At 45.3% G+C, this 19,099-nt stretch overlaps 1 protein-coding gene across 3 annotated transcripts in view; it reads left to right on the top strand.

Moving 5' to 3' along the window:
• Positions 1-19,099, top strand: part of adamts17 (ADAM metallopeptidase with thrombospondin type 1 motif, 17) — a 151,854-nt gene that overhangs the window by 95,795 nt on the left and 36,960 nt on the right. For all 3 annotated transcript variants that reach the window (XM_045210026.1, XM_045210024.1, XM_045210025.1), the window contains exons 11-14: positions 1,308-1,409; positions 1,729-1,874; positions 2,059-2,228; positions 9,143-9,270. In XM_045210026.1, the coding sequence (XP_045065961.1) occupies positions 1,308-1,409; positions 1,729-1,874; positions 2,059-2,228; positions 9,143-9,270 (546 nt within the window). The remainder of the gene's footprint in view (positions 1-1,307; positions 1,410-1,728; positions 1,875-2,058; positions 2,229-9,142; positions 9,271-19,099) is intronic.

The raw sequence follows: 19,099 nt of genomic DNA, 5'->3' as shown, positions 1-19,099 counted from the left end.
TACTCAGGAAGCTATGAGTGTAGTACATCTCTAGATCTGCCTGTTGTTCCTGCTACAGTTTTATGGAAGAGGATAAATACACACTCTTCGAAAAAAAGGCGCTATCTAGAACCTTAAAGGGTTCTTCGGCTGTCCCCATAGGAGAACCCTTTGAAGAGCCCTTTTTGGTTGCAGGTAGAATCCTTTTGGTTCCAGGTATAACCCTTTTGGGCTGCATGTAGTACCTTTTCTACAGAGGGTTCTACATGGAACCCAAAAGCGTTCTACATGGAACCCAAAAGCGTTCTACATGGAACCCAAAAGCGTTCTCCTATGGAACCCTTTCTCTAAGAGTGCACAGACAGACATACACACAGACAGACATACAGACAGGCAGATAGACAGACATACACACAGACAGACATACAGACAGGCAGATAGACAGGCAGGCAGGCAGGCAGGCAGGCAGGCAGGCAGGCAGGCAGGCAGGCAGGCAGGCAGACAGGCAGGCAGACATATAGACAGGCAGACAGGCAGGCAGGCAGGCAGGCAGGCAGGCAGACAGGCGGGCGGGCAGGCAGGCAGGCAGGCAGGCAGGCAGGCAGGCAGGCAGGCAGGCAGGCAGGCAGGCAGACATACAGACAGGCAGACAGGCAGGCAGACAGGCGGGCAGGCAGGCAGGCAGGCAGGCAGGCAGGCAGACAGACAGGCAGGCAGGCAGACATACAGACAGACAGGCAGACAGGCAGACAGGCAGACATACAGACAGGCAGACAGGCAGGCAGGCAGGCAGACAGGCAGGCAGGCAGACCTAAACACACACACACACAAATACACACTCGTTGTCGGACTATGTTTGATGGCAGTCCAAGTGCACATCAACTCACAGTTACAAGGAGGACCCTCAGGGCTGGAAAAAGAACTGCAGGCATACTTGAACTGAAGTCATGTAACTGCATGACATACTTCAGTATACCCTTTCTACTTTCTCTCTCTTTGTCTTCTCTGTAAAGATGCCAGAGATTCCAGGGACACAGGGTTTACTGTTATGGCCTGAATCTCTCCGCTGTTGGACTATGTCTACTCCTGTCATAAACATACTGCATGCCCTGTGTCAGATACTAAACATATGTCTTTTCTTATAAAGGCTGTTATTTGAACTATATCCGACAATCATATTTGCTCTTTTGAAAGACCAAGTGGTTGTTGTTTTGCAAGGACGGGTTTTAGTGACACAGGCTTCATTGCGGTGTGTTTTTCAGCAGTTAATGTGTGTGTTTGTGTGTGTGTGTGTGTGTATGTGGTTTGTGTGTGTGTGTGTGTTTCAGCACCTGATGTGCGCGGGCCTGTGGTGTTTGGTGGAAGGAGACAAATCCTGTAAGACTAAGCTGGACCCTCCTCTGGACGGCACAGAGTGTGGAGCTGACAAGGTGTGTGTGTGTATGTGTGTATGTGTGTATGTGTTGAACTCTGACAAGGTGTGTGTGTGTGTGTGTGTGTATGTGTTAAACTCTGACAAGGTGTGTGTGTGTGTGTGTATGTGTTCAACTCTTTGTCAGCAGGGAAGGACCAGCCAAAGTCGATACAGTTTTTTGACAATGGAATTTACTTTTTGGGCATTATATGGCAATGGTCCTAGTTGGTCCTAGTTGGTCCACTACCTGTGGTATTAACTTGTGTTCCTCTCTCTCTCTCTCTCTCTCTCTCTCTCTCTCTCTCTCTCTCTTCTCTCGTGTGTGTATGTGTCAGTGGTGCCGGGCAGGGGAGTGTGTGGGTAAGTCCCCCATCCCACAGCATGTGGATGGGGACTGGAGCATCTGGAGTCAGTGGAGCCAGTGCAGTAGGACCTGTGGCACCGGAGCCCAGTTCAGACAGAGGAAATGTGACAACCCACCGTAAGTCATCCGCTTTGTGTGTGTGGGTGTGTGCGTGTGTGTGTGTGTGTGTGTGGGTGCGTGTGTGTGTGTGTGGGTGCGTGTGTGTGTGTGTGTGTGGGTGCGTGTGTGTGTGTGTGGGTGTGTGTGTGCGTACCACGTGTCCATGTGTCTCAGTGTGTTTTAATACTGGTTGTGTCTCTAGGCCAGGTCCCGGTGGTAGTAACTGTCAGAAGGCCAGTGTGGAACATAAAGTGTGTGAAGGTCCTCCCTGCCCTAAAGGAACACCCAGCTTCAGAGAGCTGCAGTGTCTCTCCCATGACCGCCAGGCCGGCAAGAAGAAGAACAGTATATGGACCGCAGTCAATAATGATGGTAAGAGGAAGAAACGTTCTGGAGATGCAGAAGGCATGCAAACACACACACACACACAAACACATGTACATATACACACACACACGTACATGTATGCATCACACACACGCACACACACACACGTTTGTTTTACTATCCTTGTGGGGATCAAACAATTTATTCCCATTCCAAATCCTATTTTCCCTAACCGCTTACTTTAAACCTTAACCTTAACCCTTAACCTTAACCTTAACCATTAACCCTAACCTTAACCCCAAACCCCTAAACCTAACTCTAACCCCTAACCCTAATTCTAATTGTAACCCTAACCTGTTGATCTTATCTTAGTGTACCACAATGGGTTACTGAGTACTGTATCTTTGTCATTGCTTTGGCAAACGTGTTTACTTTGCATTGCCATGACAACAATCATCTGGCTAACACAGAAACAGACTGCCACTCAGGCTGGCCCCATTGACTTCTAGCAGTTCAATATTCTTTGGCAAATAGTACATTTTCCTTGTCATTAGCGAATGCTTCCCAAATGACACCCTTTTCCCTATATAGCTCTTTGGCCCCTGGTCAAAGTTAAGCACTATAAAGGCAACAGGGTGCCATTTGGGAAGCGTCCACATTTGAGTTCCCAGCAGCTTTGATTGAGTGGCAGCTAGATTGATGTCTGTTCATGTTTTTTTTCCCAGTCATCAAATTTCCTCACAGACCACTCTTGCCAAATCTGTCTGATCAAGGTCATGTGCATGCAGCGTTTTAAAACGGTTTGCAACGGAAAAGGGAAAATTAATGTTTCTCATTGGCCCAGGTAGTCCCTCCCTGTTTCAGTCCGTTTTTATTCCGTTTGGTGCCTAATGAACATGACCCTGGTGAGAACCATCCTGTACAAGAAGAGGTTATAACCACATTACACAAATCGCTGTTTACGACCCGTGTCGATATCACTCTGTGTGAGGCCTTTGATCAGTGTGTTGTTAAGATGTATTGTCAGTGGTGTAAGATTGTTACAGCTGTTTGACAAAATGTCTTCATGTGTTTATGAACTGAGGGTTCTGTTCATCCAGCAGGTGTTTATTTGAGAGCTGTAAAATGGCCTCCTTCCCTCTTTCCTCCCCCTCTTTCCCTCCCTCCCTCCCTCCCTCCCTCCCTCCCTCCCTCCCTCCCTCCCTCCCTCCCTCCCTCCCTCCCTCCCTTCTTTCCCTCCCTCCCTTCTTTCCCTCCCTCCCTTCTTTCCCGCCCTCCCTCCCTCCCTTCCCTCCCTCCCTCCCTCCCTCCCTCCCTTCTTTCCTTTCTCCTTCCTTCCTATCCCATCCCAGTAGGATCAGTTCAGTTCAGTTTATTTGTACACTTCCTAATCTGAACTGAGATCAGCAACATTTACAGTTCAGTCAGTTCAACATTTACAGATGTGCTATCTTAATTTGACCCTGCTTCTCACAGTAGGAAAAAAATCCAGCAGCAACATGAAATGGGAATTATTATGTGGATTATAATTATTGGACATTTTTGTATACGTTTTTTTCTCATTATGGCACATCAAGTCTGACATTTCAAGGTGGAAGTTACAAACCTTAGAAGCCTTTTCAAATCTTGAATACACTACAATTTGGAAAATTCTCTGCGACAAATGAAGATAGCAGATCTGCAGTAGCGGTGCGTGGGTAAATCACCAGGGAAATCAATCCAGAAAAAAAAGCAAATGTATGAAACACAGTGAGACTAAAGATTTTTTTACAATTATGTTTGTCTTGGAAATTATTTGGGGAAAGCCTGGCTTCCCTTGGCACCCATAAATACACACCACTGCAAATCTGTAGGTATTTCAAATTCATCCCATGAAAATAGCTCTGAGGTATTTGCATCTTAGACAGTCTTCCATTTACAGTTGAAGTCGGACGTTTACATACACTTAGGTTGGAGTCATTAAAACTTGTTTTTCAACAACTCCACAAATGTCTTGTTAACAAACTATAGTAATGGCATGTCGGTTAGGACATCTACTTTGTGCATGACACAAGTAATTTTTCCAACAATTGTTTACAGACAGATTATTTCACTTATAATTCACTGTATCACAATTCCAGTGGGTCAGAAGTTTACATACACTAAGTTGACTGTGCTTTTAAACAGCTTGGAAAATTCCAGAAAATGATGTCATGGCTTTAGAAGCTTCTGATAGGCTAATTGACATAATTTGAATCAATTGGAAGTGTACCTGTGGATGTATTTCAGTGCCTCTTTGCTTGACATCATGGGAAAATGAAAAGAAATCAGCTAAGACCTCAGAAATAAAATTGTAGACCTCCACAAGTCTGGTTCATCATTGGGAGCAATTTCCAAACGCCTGAAGGTACCACGTTCATCTATACAAACAATAGTACGCAAGTATAAACACCATGGGACCACGCAGCCGTCATACCGCTCAGGAAGGACACGCGTTCTGTCTCCTAGAGATGAACGTACTTTGGTGCGAAAAGTGCAATTAAATCCCAGAACAACAGCAAAGGACCTTGTGAAGATGCTGGAGGAAACAGGTACAAAAGTATCTATATCCACAGTAAAACGAGTCCTATATCGACATAACCTGAAAGGCCGCTCAGCAAGGAAGAAGCCACTGCTCCAAAACCGCCATAAAATAGCCAGACTACGGTTTGCAACTGCACATGGGGACAAATATTGTACTTTTTGGAGAAATGTCCTCTGGTCTGATGAAACAAAAATAGAACTGTTTGGCCATAATGACCATTGTTATGTTTGGAGGAAAAAGGGGGTGGCTTGCACACCATCCCAACCGTGAAGCGCGGGGGTGGCAGCATCATACTGTGGGGGTGCTTTGCTGCAGGTGGGACTGGTGCTCTTCACAAAATAGATGGCATCATGAGGAAGGAAAATGATGTGGATATATTGAAGCAACATCTCAAGACATCAGTCAGGAAGTTCAAGCTTGGTCACAAATGGGTCTTCCAAATGGACAATGACCCCAAGCATACTTCCAAAGTTGTGGCAAAATGGCTTAAGGACAACAAAGTCAAGGTATTGGAGTGGCCATCACAAAGCCCTGACCTCAATCCTATTGAAGATCTGTGGTCAGAACTGAAAAAGCGTGTGAAAAAGCGTGTGTGAGCAAGTAGGCCTACAAACCTGACTCAGTTACACCAGCTCTGTTAGGTTGAATGGGCCAAAATTCACCAAACTTATTGTGGGAAGCTTGTGGAAGGCTACCCGAAACGTTTGACCCAAGTTAAACAATTTAAAGGCAATGCTACCAAATACTAATTGAGTTTATGTAAACTTCTGATCCACTGGGAATGTGATGAAAGAAATAAAAGCTGAAATAAATCATTCTCTCTACTATTATTCTGACATTTCACATTCTTAAAATAAAAGTGGTGATCCTAACTGACCTAAAACAGGGAATTTTTACTAGGATTAAATGTCAGGAATTGTGAAAAACTGAGTTTAAATGTATTTGGCTAAGGTGTATGTAAACTTCCAACTTCAACTGTACATCTTTTCAGTTTTCACTCTGCTACATTCCCTCGCTCTCTACTAGTCTCTCTTTCTGTGTGTGTGTGTGTGTGTGTGTGTGTGTGTGTGTCTGTCTGTCTGTCTACCTGTCTTTCCCTCTCTCTTGCTGTCCGTCACACACGCACGCACACACACACACACACACACACACACACACACACACACACACACACACACACACACACACACACACACACACACACACACACACACACAGACAGAGACACCAACACGCTCTCACTACCTTGGAAACTTGGAAACCTCTATCAAATAACACTTTTTAGAGCAATTGAGCCTGTGTCTCAGAAAATGAATCGAGAGAAGGAGAAAATGAAAGAGGGAGGGAGAAAATGAGAGGGGGAGGGAGAAAATGAGAGAAGGAAAGATGTTGTCCAGTTTTCACACATCATCACCACAACCTATCAGGGAAGTCAATCAGAGGATAGCTCTGTGGGGGGTTGTCAGCAAACCTTTTCCTAAACACCAGGGAAATGGTGATGGTGGACCGTAAACCTCTTCCTAAACACCAGGAAAATGGTGATGGTGGACCGTAAACCTCTTCCTAAACACCAGGGAAATGGTGATGGTGGACCGTAAACCTCTTCCTAAACACCAGGGAAATGGTGATGGTGGACCGTAAACCTCTTCCTAAACACCAGGGAAATGGTGATGGTGGACTGTAAACCTCTTCCGAAACACCAGGGAAATGGTGATGGTGGACAGTAAACCTCTTCCTAAACACCAGGGAAATGGTGATGGTGGACCATAAACCTCTTCCTAAACACCAGGGAAATGGTGATGGTGGACCGTAAAACTCTTCCTAAACACCAGGGAAACGGTGATGGTGGACCGTAAACCTCTTCCTAAACACCAGGGAAATGGTGATGGTGGACCGTAAACCTCTTCCTAAACACCAGGGAAATGGTGATGGTGGACCATAAACCTCTTCCTAAACACCAGGGAAATGGTGATGGTGGACCGTAAAACTCTTCCTAAACACCAGGGAAACGGTGATGGTGGACAGTAAACCTCTTCCTAAACACCAGGGAAATGGTGATGGTGGACCATAAACCTCTTCCTAAACACCAGGGAAATGGTGATGGTGGACCGTAAACCTCTTCCTAAACACCAGGGAAACGGTGATGGTGGACCGTAAACCTCTTCCTAAACACCAGAGAAACGGTGATGGTGGACCGTAAACCTCTTCCTAAACACCAGGGAAATGGTGATGGTGGACCGTAAACCTCTTCCTAAACACCAGGGAAACGGTGATGGTGGACCGTAAACCTCTTCCTAAACACCAGAGAAACGGTGATGGTGGACCGTAAACCTCTTCCTAAACACCAGAGAAACGGTGATGGTGGACCGTAAACCTCTTCCTAAACACCAGAGAAACGGTGATGGTGGACCGTAAACCTCTTCCTAAACACCAGGGAAACGGTGATGGTGGACAGCACCTCCTGGAACGGAACGTATCAAGAGTCTCAGTAGTGCTGATTTTAGGATTTGTTTTGCCTTTTAGATCACAGTGAATAAGAATACATGGACAGGGCGGACCTGATCCTAGATCAGCACTCCTACACGTTGAGACACTTGATACATGAGCTCCTAACGAGCTCTACTTCACAGATTTGTTGTGGTGGGTTATTTGTTGTGGGTTATTTGTGGTGGGTTATTTGGGGAATATTATTTTAAAGGGTGACTGGTCATCCACTAAAAACGTACAGTATGTAGCAACACCACCTGCTGCAGCTATATGATCTCACAAATTTTTTAAAGAAAATGTGGCCTTTGTCCAAAAATTTCTAAAAACATCACATGTTGACGTACATGATGTAGTCTTTTTAGAGGTCAATTAGTGTACATTTGATGATTCACGGATATACAGTGCATTCGGAAAGTATTCAGACCCCTTCACTTTTCCCACATTTTGTTACATTACAGCCTTATTCTAAAATTGATGTAAAAAAAAAATAATCCCTCATCAATCTACACATAATACCCCAGAATGACAAAGCAAAAACACGTTTTTAGATATTTTTTGCTAATTTATTACAAATAAAAAACGGAAATATCACATTTACATAAGTATTCAGACCCTTTACTCAGTACTTTGTTGAAGCAACTTTGGCAGCGATTACAGCCTTGAAACTTCTTGGGTATGACGCTACAAGTGTGGCACCCCTGTATTTGGGGAGTTTCTCCCATTCTTCTCTGCAGATCCTCTCAAGCTCTGTCAGCTTGGATGGGGAGTGTCACTGCACAGCTATTTTCAGGTGTCTCCAGAAATGTTTGATCGGGTTCAAGTCCGGGCTCTGGCTGAGCCACTCAAGGACATTCAGAGACTTGTCCCGAAGCCACTCCTGCGTTGTCTTGGCTGTGGGCTTAGGGTCATTGTCCTGTTGGAAGGTGAACCTTCACCCCAGTCTGAGGTCCTGAGCGCTATGGAGCAGGTTTTCATCAAGGATCTCTCTGTACTTTGCTCTGTTCATCTTTCCCTTGATCCTGACTATTCTCCCAGTCCCTGCCGCTGAAAAACCTCCCCACAGCATGATGCTGCCACCACCATGCTTCACCGTAGGGATGGTATTGGCCAGGTGAGGAACGGTGCCTGGTTTCCTCCAGATGTGATGCTTGGCATTCAGGCCAAAGACTTCAATCTTGGTTTCATCAGACCAGATAATCTTGTTTCTCATGGTCTGAGAGTCCTTTAGGTGCCTTTTGGCAATCTCCAAGCGGGCTGTCATGTGCCTTTTACTGAGGAGTGGCTTCCGTCTGGCCACTCTACCATAAAGGCCTGAATGGTGGAGTCCTTCTGGAAGGTTCTCCCATCTCCACAGAGGAACTCTGGAGCTCTGTTAGAGTGACCATCGGATTCTTGGTCACCTCTCTGACCAAGGCCTTTCTCCCCTGATTGCTCAGTTTGGCCAGGCGGCCAGCTCTCGGAAGAGTCTTGGTGGTTACAAACCTCTTCCATTTAAGAATGATGGAGGACACTGTGTTCTTGGGGACCTTCAATGCTGCAGACATTTTTTGGTACCCTTCCCCAGATCTGTGCCTCGACACAATCCTGTCTCGGAGCTCTACGGACAATTCCTTCGACCTCATGGCTTGGTTTTTGCTCTGATATGCACTGTCAACTGTGGGACCTTATATAGACGGGTGTGTTCCGTTCCAAATCATGTCCAATGAATTTAATTTACCACAGGTGGACTCCAATCAAGTTGTAGAAACATCTCAAGGATGATCAATGGAAACAGGATGCACAAGCTCAATTTCGAAGTCTCATAGCAGAGTGTCTGAATACTTATGTAAATAAGGTCTTTCTGTTTCTGTATCGATGGCTCGCCTCTCTAACCGCTAGGCTATTAACCCCCTGTGTGTTCTCTCTATAGAGAAGCCGTGTGCCCTGTTCTGTTCCCCCGTGGGGAGAGATGCCCCCATCCTGGTGGCAGAGAGAGTGATGGACGGAACACCCTGTGGACCCTACGAGTCGGACCTGTGTGTCAACGGCAGGTGTCAGGTACACACACACACGCAAACTCAATGCACGCAGATGCACGCTCTCACACACACAAGGCAGACTTGTGTGTTGATGAAGAAAAATAATGTGTTATGCACTTCCCACACATGAGAATCCTGGTGCTGGGCTAAAAGAATACTAAGATAAAGAAATGATAAGAAATTCCTGTAGCCATTAAGCACTGGGGAGCAGCAATATTCTGTGTCCACGCCTCTCATTTCCTTAGAAGTGCAGATGGCAATTGGCTATGAGTGGTGCAATGTTTCTGGCTGCTCCTCCTACCATTGGCCTTCCTCTACTGCCCTGCTGCACTCCCTCTGCCCTGTGACAGAATCCCTGTTAGAGAGAGATGATGGGACCTGTCAGTGTCAGCAGGTCACTGGAGAAGGTCTCTGTAGGTCACTGGAGAAAGGTTTTCTCTCTGTCGGTCACGGGAGTAGGGTTTTCTCTCTGTCAGTCACTGGAGTAGGGTTTTCTCTCTGTCGGTCCCTGGAGTTGGGTTTTCTCTCTGTCGGTCCCTGGAATAGGGTTTTCTCTCTGTCAGTCACTGGAGTAGGGTTTTCTCTCTGTCAGTCACTGGAGTAGGGTTTTCTCTCTGTCAGTCACTGGAGTTGGGTTTTCTCTCTGTCGGTCACTGGAGAAGGGTTTTCTCTTTGTGCTGGTGGATTTAATTGTGTCTTGGTTTATCTGTGTCCTGATCTCCCCCGTCTCTCTCCATCTCTCTCTTACTCCCTCTCTCTCTGTCCTGAGCTTCCTCTTGTATTCTCACACTCTCTCCTTTTCTGTCTCTCACCTGACTCTCTCTCTCTCTCTTGCTTTCTCTCTATCTCTATCTCTCTCCCTCTCTATCTCTCTCTCTCTTTCTCTCTCAGGCCTGCGAAGGCAGAGATTTAATTGTCTGGGAGGTAACTGGGGTCATAGTACCACTTCCTGTTTCTGTCAGGTTAGTTGTATTAACAGCTAAGCGCTGGGACAGCCGATAGAAGAGAGACAGACATGGAGGACAGGATGTAGAGGATAGAGGAAGGGAGGGAGTTTTCAGATGAGAAGATAGTGTCTAAAGAAAATAAAGTAGGTATGAGAGACAAAGGAAATAAGATGGTAATCATTATAATAAAATTGACAGATTGAAATGATAAACTAGTCTGTTAACCTGCTTTACACTGTAAGAGGGGATTCTCACCTCGTCTTGGCCATTTTCCTGTCCCATTCTTGGGATTCATAGCCACAGGCTCAGTGGTGGATAAACGTGTGTGTGTGTGTGTGTGTGTGTGTGTGTGTGTGTGTGTGTGTGTGTGTGTGTGTGTAGCATAGTTTCAGAAGGAGTAGCCAGCTGTTGTCAATAGATACTGGTCATCTGCTGAGCCAGCATTTGGTTCCCTACACATGGGAGACATTATGTGTCATGCTTCCCTCTACACACACACATACACACAAACACTCTCTCTCTTACACACAAACACACACACACTCTCTCGCTCTGACTTACACACACACACACATACAAGTCTGTGTGTCTGTGTCAATAATTGTATCCATATTTTGTATTTCCTGGATTTATCCTCTCTCTTTTCATTGGCCAGTGAGAGGGGATTTCTCCTCCGTGTTCTGGCGGCCAGCATTAACAAATAAATAAACACAGAGAGAGAGAGAGAGAGAGAGAGAGACTTTCGACTTTTTGTCATACTTTAATGAGCCATCCTCATTACACTAAAAACACCACAACCCCCCCTAAAAATGCATGACGTGCCACCACTACCTCCGCACAATCACATTACACATTACAATATAATACACTGTCCAGCACCACATTACACAATACAATACAATACACCGTCTAGCACCACATTACACAGTATAATACAATACACCGTCCAGCACCACATTACACAGTATAATACAATACACCGTCCAGCACCACATTACACAGTATAATACAATACACAGTCCAGCACCACATTACACAGTATAATACAATACACCGTCCAGCACCACATTACACAATACAATACAATACACCCTCCAGCACCACATTACACAGTATAATACAAAACACCCTCCAGCACCACATTACACAGTATAATACAATACACCCTCCAGCACCACATTACACAATACAATACAATACACCCTCCAGCACCACATTACACAGTATAATACAATACACCGTCCAGCACCACATTACACAGTATGATACAATACACCGTCCAGCACCACATTACACAGTATAATACAATACACCCTCCAGCACCACATTACACAGTATAATACAATACACCGTCCAGCACCACATTACACAGTATAATACAATACACCGTCCAGCACCACATTACACAGTATAATACAATACACCGTCCAGCACCACATTACACAGTATAATACAATACACCGTCCAGCACCACATTACACAATACAATACAATACACCGTCCAGCACCACATTACACAATACAATACAATACACCGTCCAGCACCACATTACACAGTATAATACAATACACCCTCCAGCACCACATTACACAGTATAATACAATACACCCTCCAGCACCACATTACACAGTATAATACAAAACACCCTCCAGCACCACATTACACAGTATAATACAATACACCGTCCAGCACCACATTACACAGTATAATACAATACACCCTTCAGCACCACATTCCAACCGTACATCCAACCCCTCCTCTCCAGCCGTACAGACAGCCCCCCTGAGCCCCCATACCTCCTGAAATATCTCCACACTGTTAAAATAATTTTATAATACTCAAACTCAACACTAAGGCGTGCAGAGACCATCCCTTTGAATAATAACACCGGGTCTGACCCGGTTACTTCTTGTTAGCCGTATGGCCAACTTGGCCTGGTCAAACAAAAAGTTCAACAGCACTTTTCAATGCTGGAATACCTTTTCCCTGCTGGAATACCTTTTCACTGCTGAAATACCTTTTCCCTGCTGGAATACCTTTTCACTGCTGGAATACCTTTTCACTGCTGGAATACCTTTTCACTGCTGGAATACCTTTTCACTGCTGAAATACCTTTTCACTGCTGGAATACCTTTTCACTGCTGGAATACCTTTTCACTGCTGGAATACCTTTTCACTGCTGGAATACCTTTTCACCGCTGGAATACCTTTTCACTGCTGGAATAGCTTTTCACTGCTTAAATACCTTTTCACTGCTGGAATACCTTTTCACTGCTTAAATACCTTTTCACTGCTGGAATACCTTTTCACTGCTGAAATACCTCGGCCCCATCACAAACATACCCACAGAGAAGGCCACCCCCAACCTCACACACAGAGAGTGACACAGCAACAGTAATGACATTACCCTGGTACACACAGAAAAAAAATTGATTGTATTTGATAATAACATAATCATATCATACTTCGATTACATTGAGACACGACCATATGTATCTCTCTTCTTTCTTTTCTTAAAAGGCAAAGTGGAAGTATTTAAGATATTGTTAAATAACAGCATATAGTGATTATGAAGTTGTACATCACACTACAGCTGTTGGAACTCACCTGCTGCACACGAGTAGTGACAGAGCTGTCTTGGGCCTGGTGGCTCTTCACCTGCTGGTTCTCAGTGGAGAACTGGGAGGAAGGACACGTCCACATATTTTTTAAATTGATGTATTAATTTAATAGACGCTCTTGTCCAGAGCGACTTATAGGAGCAATAAGGGTTAAGTGCCTTGCTCAAGGCACATCGGCAGATGTTTCACCTAGTCGGCTCGGGGATTCAAACCAGCGACCTTTCGGTTACTGGCCCAACGCTCTTAACCACTAGGTTACCTGCCTCCCCATTGATGGATTGAGACGTGGAACTGTGCTGCTCCAGCTGAGTACTGATGATTTTCTGAATGAGTCTCGACACCGGTGAGCTTCTGGGGGATGACAAACACCTCGTTTGGGATGAGGTAGACTCCGTCCTCCGTGGTCTGGCACTGGGAGTAGCTAAAGTTCATGACTCGTCCCATATCCATGTTCCTCAGGTTGTCCCATCCCCCACCTGGGAGCACCTCTTGGGCTAGAGCGAACAGGTTGGTGTGGCACTGCGAAATCCATTGATGGGAGGGCTGAGTGGGTGAAGGACACATTGGTGGAGCAGAGAGAGCACTAGCAGGGTGAATGCTCTCAGAGCCATGGCTTGGTCAGATGCGACTTCTATGAGGAAAAGGTGAAGGAATATAATGCTCCTCACTTGCTCTTGTCACAATGCTGTGCAGCTGGTTTCATGTAAAGGGCAGAGCAGTTCATATGCCACATATATCAGCCGGTTCTAAATGTCAAATCTAAATGGCTTGGTCTTTTAAGCCTGACGATGACTTCCAAGTCGAAACATTGCACAGAAACACAGTGGAAGCATTCATCAGTGTGCATGTCTCTCTATTCTCTACTGATATAGGATCTTCATTTGATCACCCTGTTGCAGGATAACTTTTTGAGGTATTTGAGGTTTAAAAAGGCTTCTGAAGTTTGTGATTTCCACGTACAAATTTTAGACAAATGTATCAACCCCTACAGATATGTCCATTAATTATAATCCACATAATAATTAATATTTCCTGTTGCTGCAGGATTATTTTCCTGCTGTTGCAAACTGGCTCAAATGAAGATCCTACATCTGTATTCTATCTAAATCAATGAAGTCAAACATTGGACAGTAAAAGCAGACAATGATGCCAGACCATAATAAGTGTTTGGCCTTACATTTACGATGTAAAACTTAGCATCATTTTAAATTAACACAATCATAGTGGAGATCATTTGACTAATCAATTTAGTCATTAAAGTCATGGCAAAGCGTATAACATTGATTGTAGCAGTGTGTGTGTGTGTGTGTGTCCTAGCCGCCAGGCAGGAAGTATGTTGTCATTAGTACCCTACTGTCCAGTGGTGGAGTGTTAGGGCTGATTGCTCCAATCTATTATTTTCTCATCTTACACACACACACGCATGGACACACACACACACACACACACACACACACACTAAAGCTAGTCTCTTTCACACACTCCCTCCTCTTCCTATCCTCTACCTTTTCCTTCTCTCAATCCGTCTATTAGTCTATTCCTTCCTCTCCTTTCTCTGTATCCTCCTCTTTCCCCCTCCTATTCCTTCGTCTCCTTTCTCTGTATCCTCCTCTTTCCCCCTCCTATTCCTTCCTCTCCTTTCTCTGTATCCTCCTCTTTCCCCCTCCTATTCCTTCCTCTCCTTTCTCTGTATGCTCCTTTTCCCCCCCTCCTATTCCTTCCTCTCCTTTCTCTGTATCCTCATCTTTCTCCCTCCTATTCATTCCTCTCCTTTCTCTGTATCCTCCTCTTTCCCCCTCATATTCCTTCCTTCTTCTCCTCTACTTTTCTTTTTCTACATATTTATCATCATCTGGATGTAGGTAACAAGAGGAATGAGTCTCTCTCCACCCTCTCTGTCTCTGTCTCTGTCTTGCGCTCTGCCTCTTTCTCTCTCTCTCTCTCTCTCTCTCTCGCGCTCTCTCTCTCTCTCTCTCAGCTCTCTCTCTCTCTCTCTCTCTCTCCCCTTTCTCTCACTCTCTCGCAGCTCTCTCTCTCCCCCCTCTCTCTCCCTCTCTCTCAGCTCTCTCTCCCCACCCCTCTCTCTCTCTCTCTGAACCTACTGACCCAGCCACATCGTCAGGCTCCCCAGTTAAACCAAAACACAGCCACACCCTGAACTTGACCACTTTCACCTGCGATAACAGAGAGAGAAACAGAGAAAGAGGAGTGATGGAGGGACACGGATAAAGAGGAGTGATAGAGAGAAACTGAGAAAGAGGAGAGCTAGAGGGAAACAGAGAAAGAGGAGAGAGAGAGGGAAACGGAGAAAGAGGAGAGAGAGATGGAAATGGAGAAACAGAGAAAGAGGAGAGATGGAGGGAAACTGAGAAAGAGGAGAGATGGAGGGAAACTGAGAAAGAGGAGAGAGAGAGGGAAACAGAGAAAGAGGAGAGATGGAGGGAAACTGAGAAAGAGGAGAGATAGAGGGAAACGGAGAAAGAGAGAGAGAGAGAAACAGAGAAAGAGGAGATAGAGAAAGAAACTGAGAAAGAGGAGTGAGAGAGAGAAACGGAGAAAGAGGAGAGAGGGAAACAGAAAAAGGAGAGAGAGAGGGAAACAGAGAAAGAGGAGAGATAGAGGGAAACTGATACAGAGAGAGAGAGAAACAGAGAAAGAGGAGAGATAGAGGGAAACAGAGAAAGAGGAGTGAGAGAGAGAAACGGAGAAAGAGGAGAGATTGAGGGAAACTGAGAAAGAGGAGAGAGAGAGGGAAACTGAGAAAGAGAGAGAAAAGAGGAAAAAACGAGAAAGAGGAGAGAGAGAGGGAAACTGAGAAAGAGGAGAGAGAAAGGGAAACGGAGAAAGAGGAGAGATAGAAGGAAACGGAGAAAGAGGAGAGAGAGAGGGAAACGGAGAAAGAGGAGAGATAGAGGGAAACTGAGAAAGAGGAGCGAGAGAGGGAAATGGAGAAAGAGGAGAGAGAGAGGGAAACGGAGAAAGAGAGAGAAACAGAGAAAGAAGAGAGATAGAGGGAAACAGAGTAAGAGAGAGAGAGAGAAACAGAGAAAGAGGAGATAGAGAAAGAAACTGAGAAAGAGGAGTGAGAGAGAGAAACAGAGAAAGAGGAGATAGAGAAAGAAACGGAGAAAGAGGAGTGAGAGAGAGAGAGAGAAAGATGAGGGGGAGAGAGAGGGGAATTGTCGATGTTATGCTAAGCTACGCTGTATGAAATTCAGGAAAGAGGAGAGATAGCGGGAAACAGAGAAAGAGGAGAGATAGAGGGAAACGGAGAGAGAGAGAGAGAGAAACAGAGAAAGAGGAGATAGAGAAAGAAACGGAGAAAGAGGAGTGAGAGAGAGAGAGAGAAAGATGAGGGGGAGAGAGAGGGGAATTGTCGATGTTATGCTAAGCTACGCTGTATGAAATTCAGGAAAGAGGAGAGATAGCGGGAAACAGAGAAAGAGGAGAGATAGAGGGAAACGGAGAAAGAGAGAGAGAGAGAAACAGAGAAAGAGGAGATAGAGAAAGAAACGGAGAAAGAGGAGTGAGAGAGAGAGAGAAAGATGAGGGGAGAGAGAGGGGAAGTGTCGATGTTATGCTAAGCTACGCTGTATGAAATTCAGGAAAGAGGAGAGATAGCGGTAAACGGAGAAAGAGGAGAGATAGAGGGAAACGGAGAAAGAGGAGGCAGAGGGAAACTGAGAAAGAGGAGAGAGAGGGAAACTGAGAAAGAGAGAGAGAGAGAAACAGAGAAAGAGGAGAAGAGGGAAACTGAGAAAGAGGGAAACGGAGAAAGAGAGAGAGAGAAACAGAGAAAGAGGAGAGAGAGGGAAACGGAGAAAGAGGAGAGAGAGAGGGAAACTGAGAAAGATGAGAGAGAGAGGGAAACAGAGAAAGAGGAGAGAGAGAGGGAAACTGAGAAAGATGAGAGAGAGAGAGAAAGAGAGAGAGAGAGGGAAACAGAGAAAGAGGAGAGATAGAGGGAAACGGAGAAAGAGGAGTGAGAGAGAGAGAGAGAAAGATGAGGGGGAGAGAGAGGGGAAGTGTCGATGTTATGCTAAGCTATGCTGTATGAAATTCAGGAAAGAGATAGCGGGAAACAGAGAAAGAGGAGAGATAGAGGGAAACGGAGAAAGAGGAGAGATAGAGGCAAACGGAGAAAGAGGAGAGATAGAGGGAAACGGAGAAAGAGGAAGGAGAGGGAAACTGAGAAAGAGGAGGGATAGAGGGAAACAGAGAAAGAGAGAGAGAGAAGCAGAGAAAGAGGAGAAGAGGGAAACGGAGAAAGAGGAGATAGAGAAAGAAACAGAGAAAGAGGAGATAGAGAAAGAAACAGAGAAAGGGGAGAGAGAAAGGGAAACGGAGAAAGAGGAGAGATAGAGGGAAACGGAGAGAGAGAGAGAAACAGAGAAAGAGGAGAGAGAGGGAAACTGAGAAAGAGGAGAGAGGGAAACTGAGAAAGATGAGAGAGAGAGGGAAACAGAGAAAGAGAAGAGATAGAGGGAAACGGAGAGAGAGAGAGAGAGGGAAACAGAGAAAGAGGAGAGATAGAGGGAAACTGAGAAAGAGGAGAGAGAGAGGGAAACTGAGAAAGATGAGAGAGAGAGAGAAACAGAGAAAGAGGAGAGATAGAGGGAAACGGAGAAAGAGGAGTGAGAGAGAGAGAGAAAGATGAGGGGGAGAGAGAGGGGAAGTGTCGATGTTATGCTAAGCTACGCTGTATGAAATTCAGGAAAGAGGAGAGATAGCGGGAAACGGAGAAAGAGGAGAGATAGAGGAAAACGGAGAAAGAGGAGAGATAGAGGCAAACGGAGAAAGAGGAAGGAGAGGGAAACTGAGAAAGAGGAGGGATAGAGGGAAACAGAGAAAGAGAGAGAGAGAAACAGAGAAAGAGGAGAAGATGGAAACAGAGAAAGAGGAGATAGAGAAAGAAACAGAGAAAGAGGAGAGAGAGAGGGAAACGGAGAAAGATGAGAGAGGGAAACTGAGAAAGAGAGAGATAGAGGGAAAGAGAGAGAGAGAGAGAGAGAAACAGAGAAAGATGAGAGAGAGAGGGAAACAGAAAGAGGAGAGAGAGAGAGAAACAGAGAAAGATGAGAGAGAGAGGGAAACAGAAAGAGGAGAGATAGAAGGAAACAGAGAAAGAGGAGAGAGAGAGGGAAATGGAGAAAGAGGAGAGATAGAAGGAAACTGAGAAAGAGGAGAGATAGAGGGAAACTGAGAAAGAGGAGATAGAGGGAAACAGAGAAAGAGAGAGAGAAGAGAAAGAAGAGAGAGAGTGAAACGGAGAAAGAGAGAGAGAGCGAAACAGAGAAAGAAGAGATAGAGAAAGAAACTGAGAAAGAGGAGAGAGAGGGAAACTGAGAAAGAGGAGAGAGAGAGGGAAACGGAGAAAGAGGAGATAGAGAAAGAAACTGAGAAAGAGGAGAGAGAGAGAGAAAGATGAGGGGGGAGAGAGAGGGGAAGTGTCAATGTTATGCTAAGCTACGCTGTATGAAATTCAGGAATGCTGTGAAAACAGCGTCACAGAGAGGGGACAGAGAGAGAGGGGTGGGGAAGAGAGAGGGAGAGAGAGAGAGAATCAGAAATGTTGTGAAAACACATTGTCTGGTCAGAAGAGAAGCCTAAAGGCTGCTTGGTAAGAATTGAGCTAAGGAGACCCACATGATGCTGCTGCTGCCTCACTGAATCAGCAAAATTAAATCTTGGTCCAGATTCTGTGCGTGCGCATGTGTGTGTGTGTGGGTCCATATGTTCGTAGTCTGTTTCAGCAAAAATTACTCTACAGAGTATTACTGACTCAGGCATTCCAGGAAACAACACACACACACACACACACACACACACACATCCTCACACACACACTCCACACACAATGACTGACTGTGTGTGTGTGTGTGTGTGTGTGTGTGTGTGTGTGTGTGTGTGTGTGTGTGTGTGTGTGTGTGTGTGTGTGTGTGTGTGTGTGTGTGTGTGTGTGTGTGTGTGTGTGTGTGTGTGTGTGTGAATATTGTTGTTAGTATTTTACTGTGTTTGCTGCACATACTTGGGATTGTGTAAATGGCTTTGGGTAGTTGGAGTTGTTTGTGAGAGCACGGCTGATTTAACTCTGTGGTAATTGCTGGGAAGGATTAAACAATCCCTAAACAGACAATAGGTAATGTGATGGTGAATCTAGACTAATATCACACATTATAGCTTCCCTTTCCGTTTTTTACAATGGACCAACTTGTTTCCACAGACATTTGGAGTGTTCTGGGGTCGTATTCATAAAGTTTCTTCCTTTTAGATCCTAAT

Source organism: Coregonus clupeaformis, chromosome 32 (genome assembly GCF_020615455.1).
Source record: "Coregonus clupeaformis isolate EN_2021a chromosome 32, ASM2061545v1, whole genome shotgun sequence".
NCBI lineage: Eukaryota > Metazoa > Chordata > Actinopteri > Salmoniformes > Salmonidae > Coregonus > Coregonus clupeaformis.
This window is presented reverse-complemented; position numbering and strand designations above follow the sequence as displayed.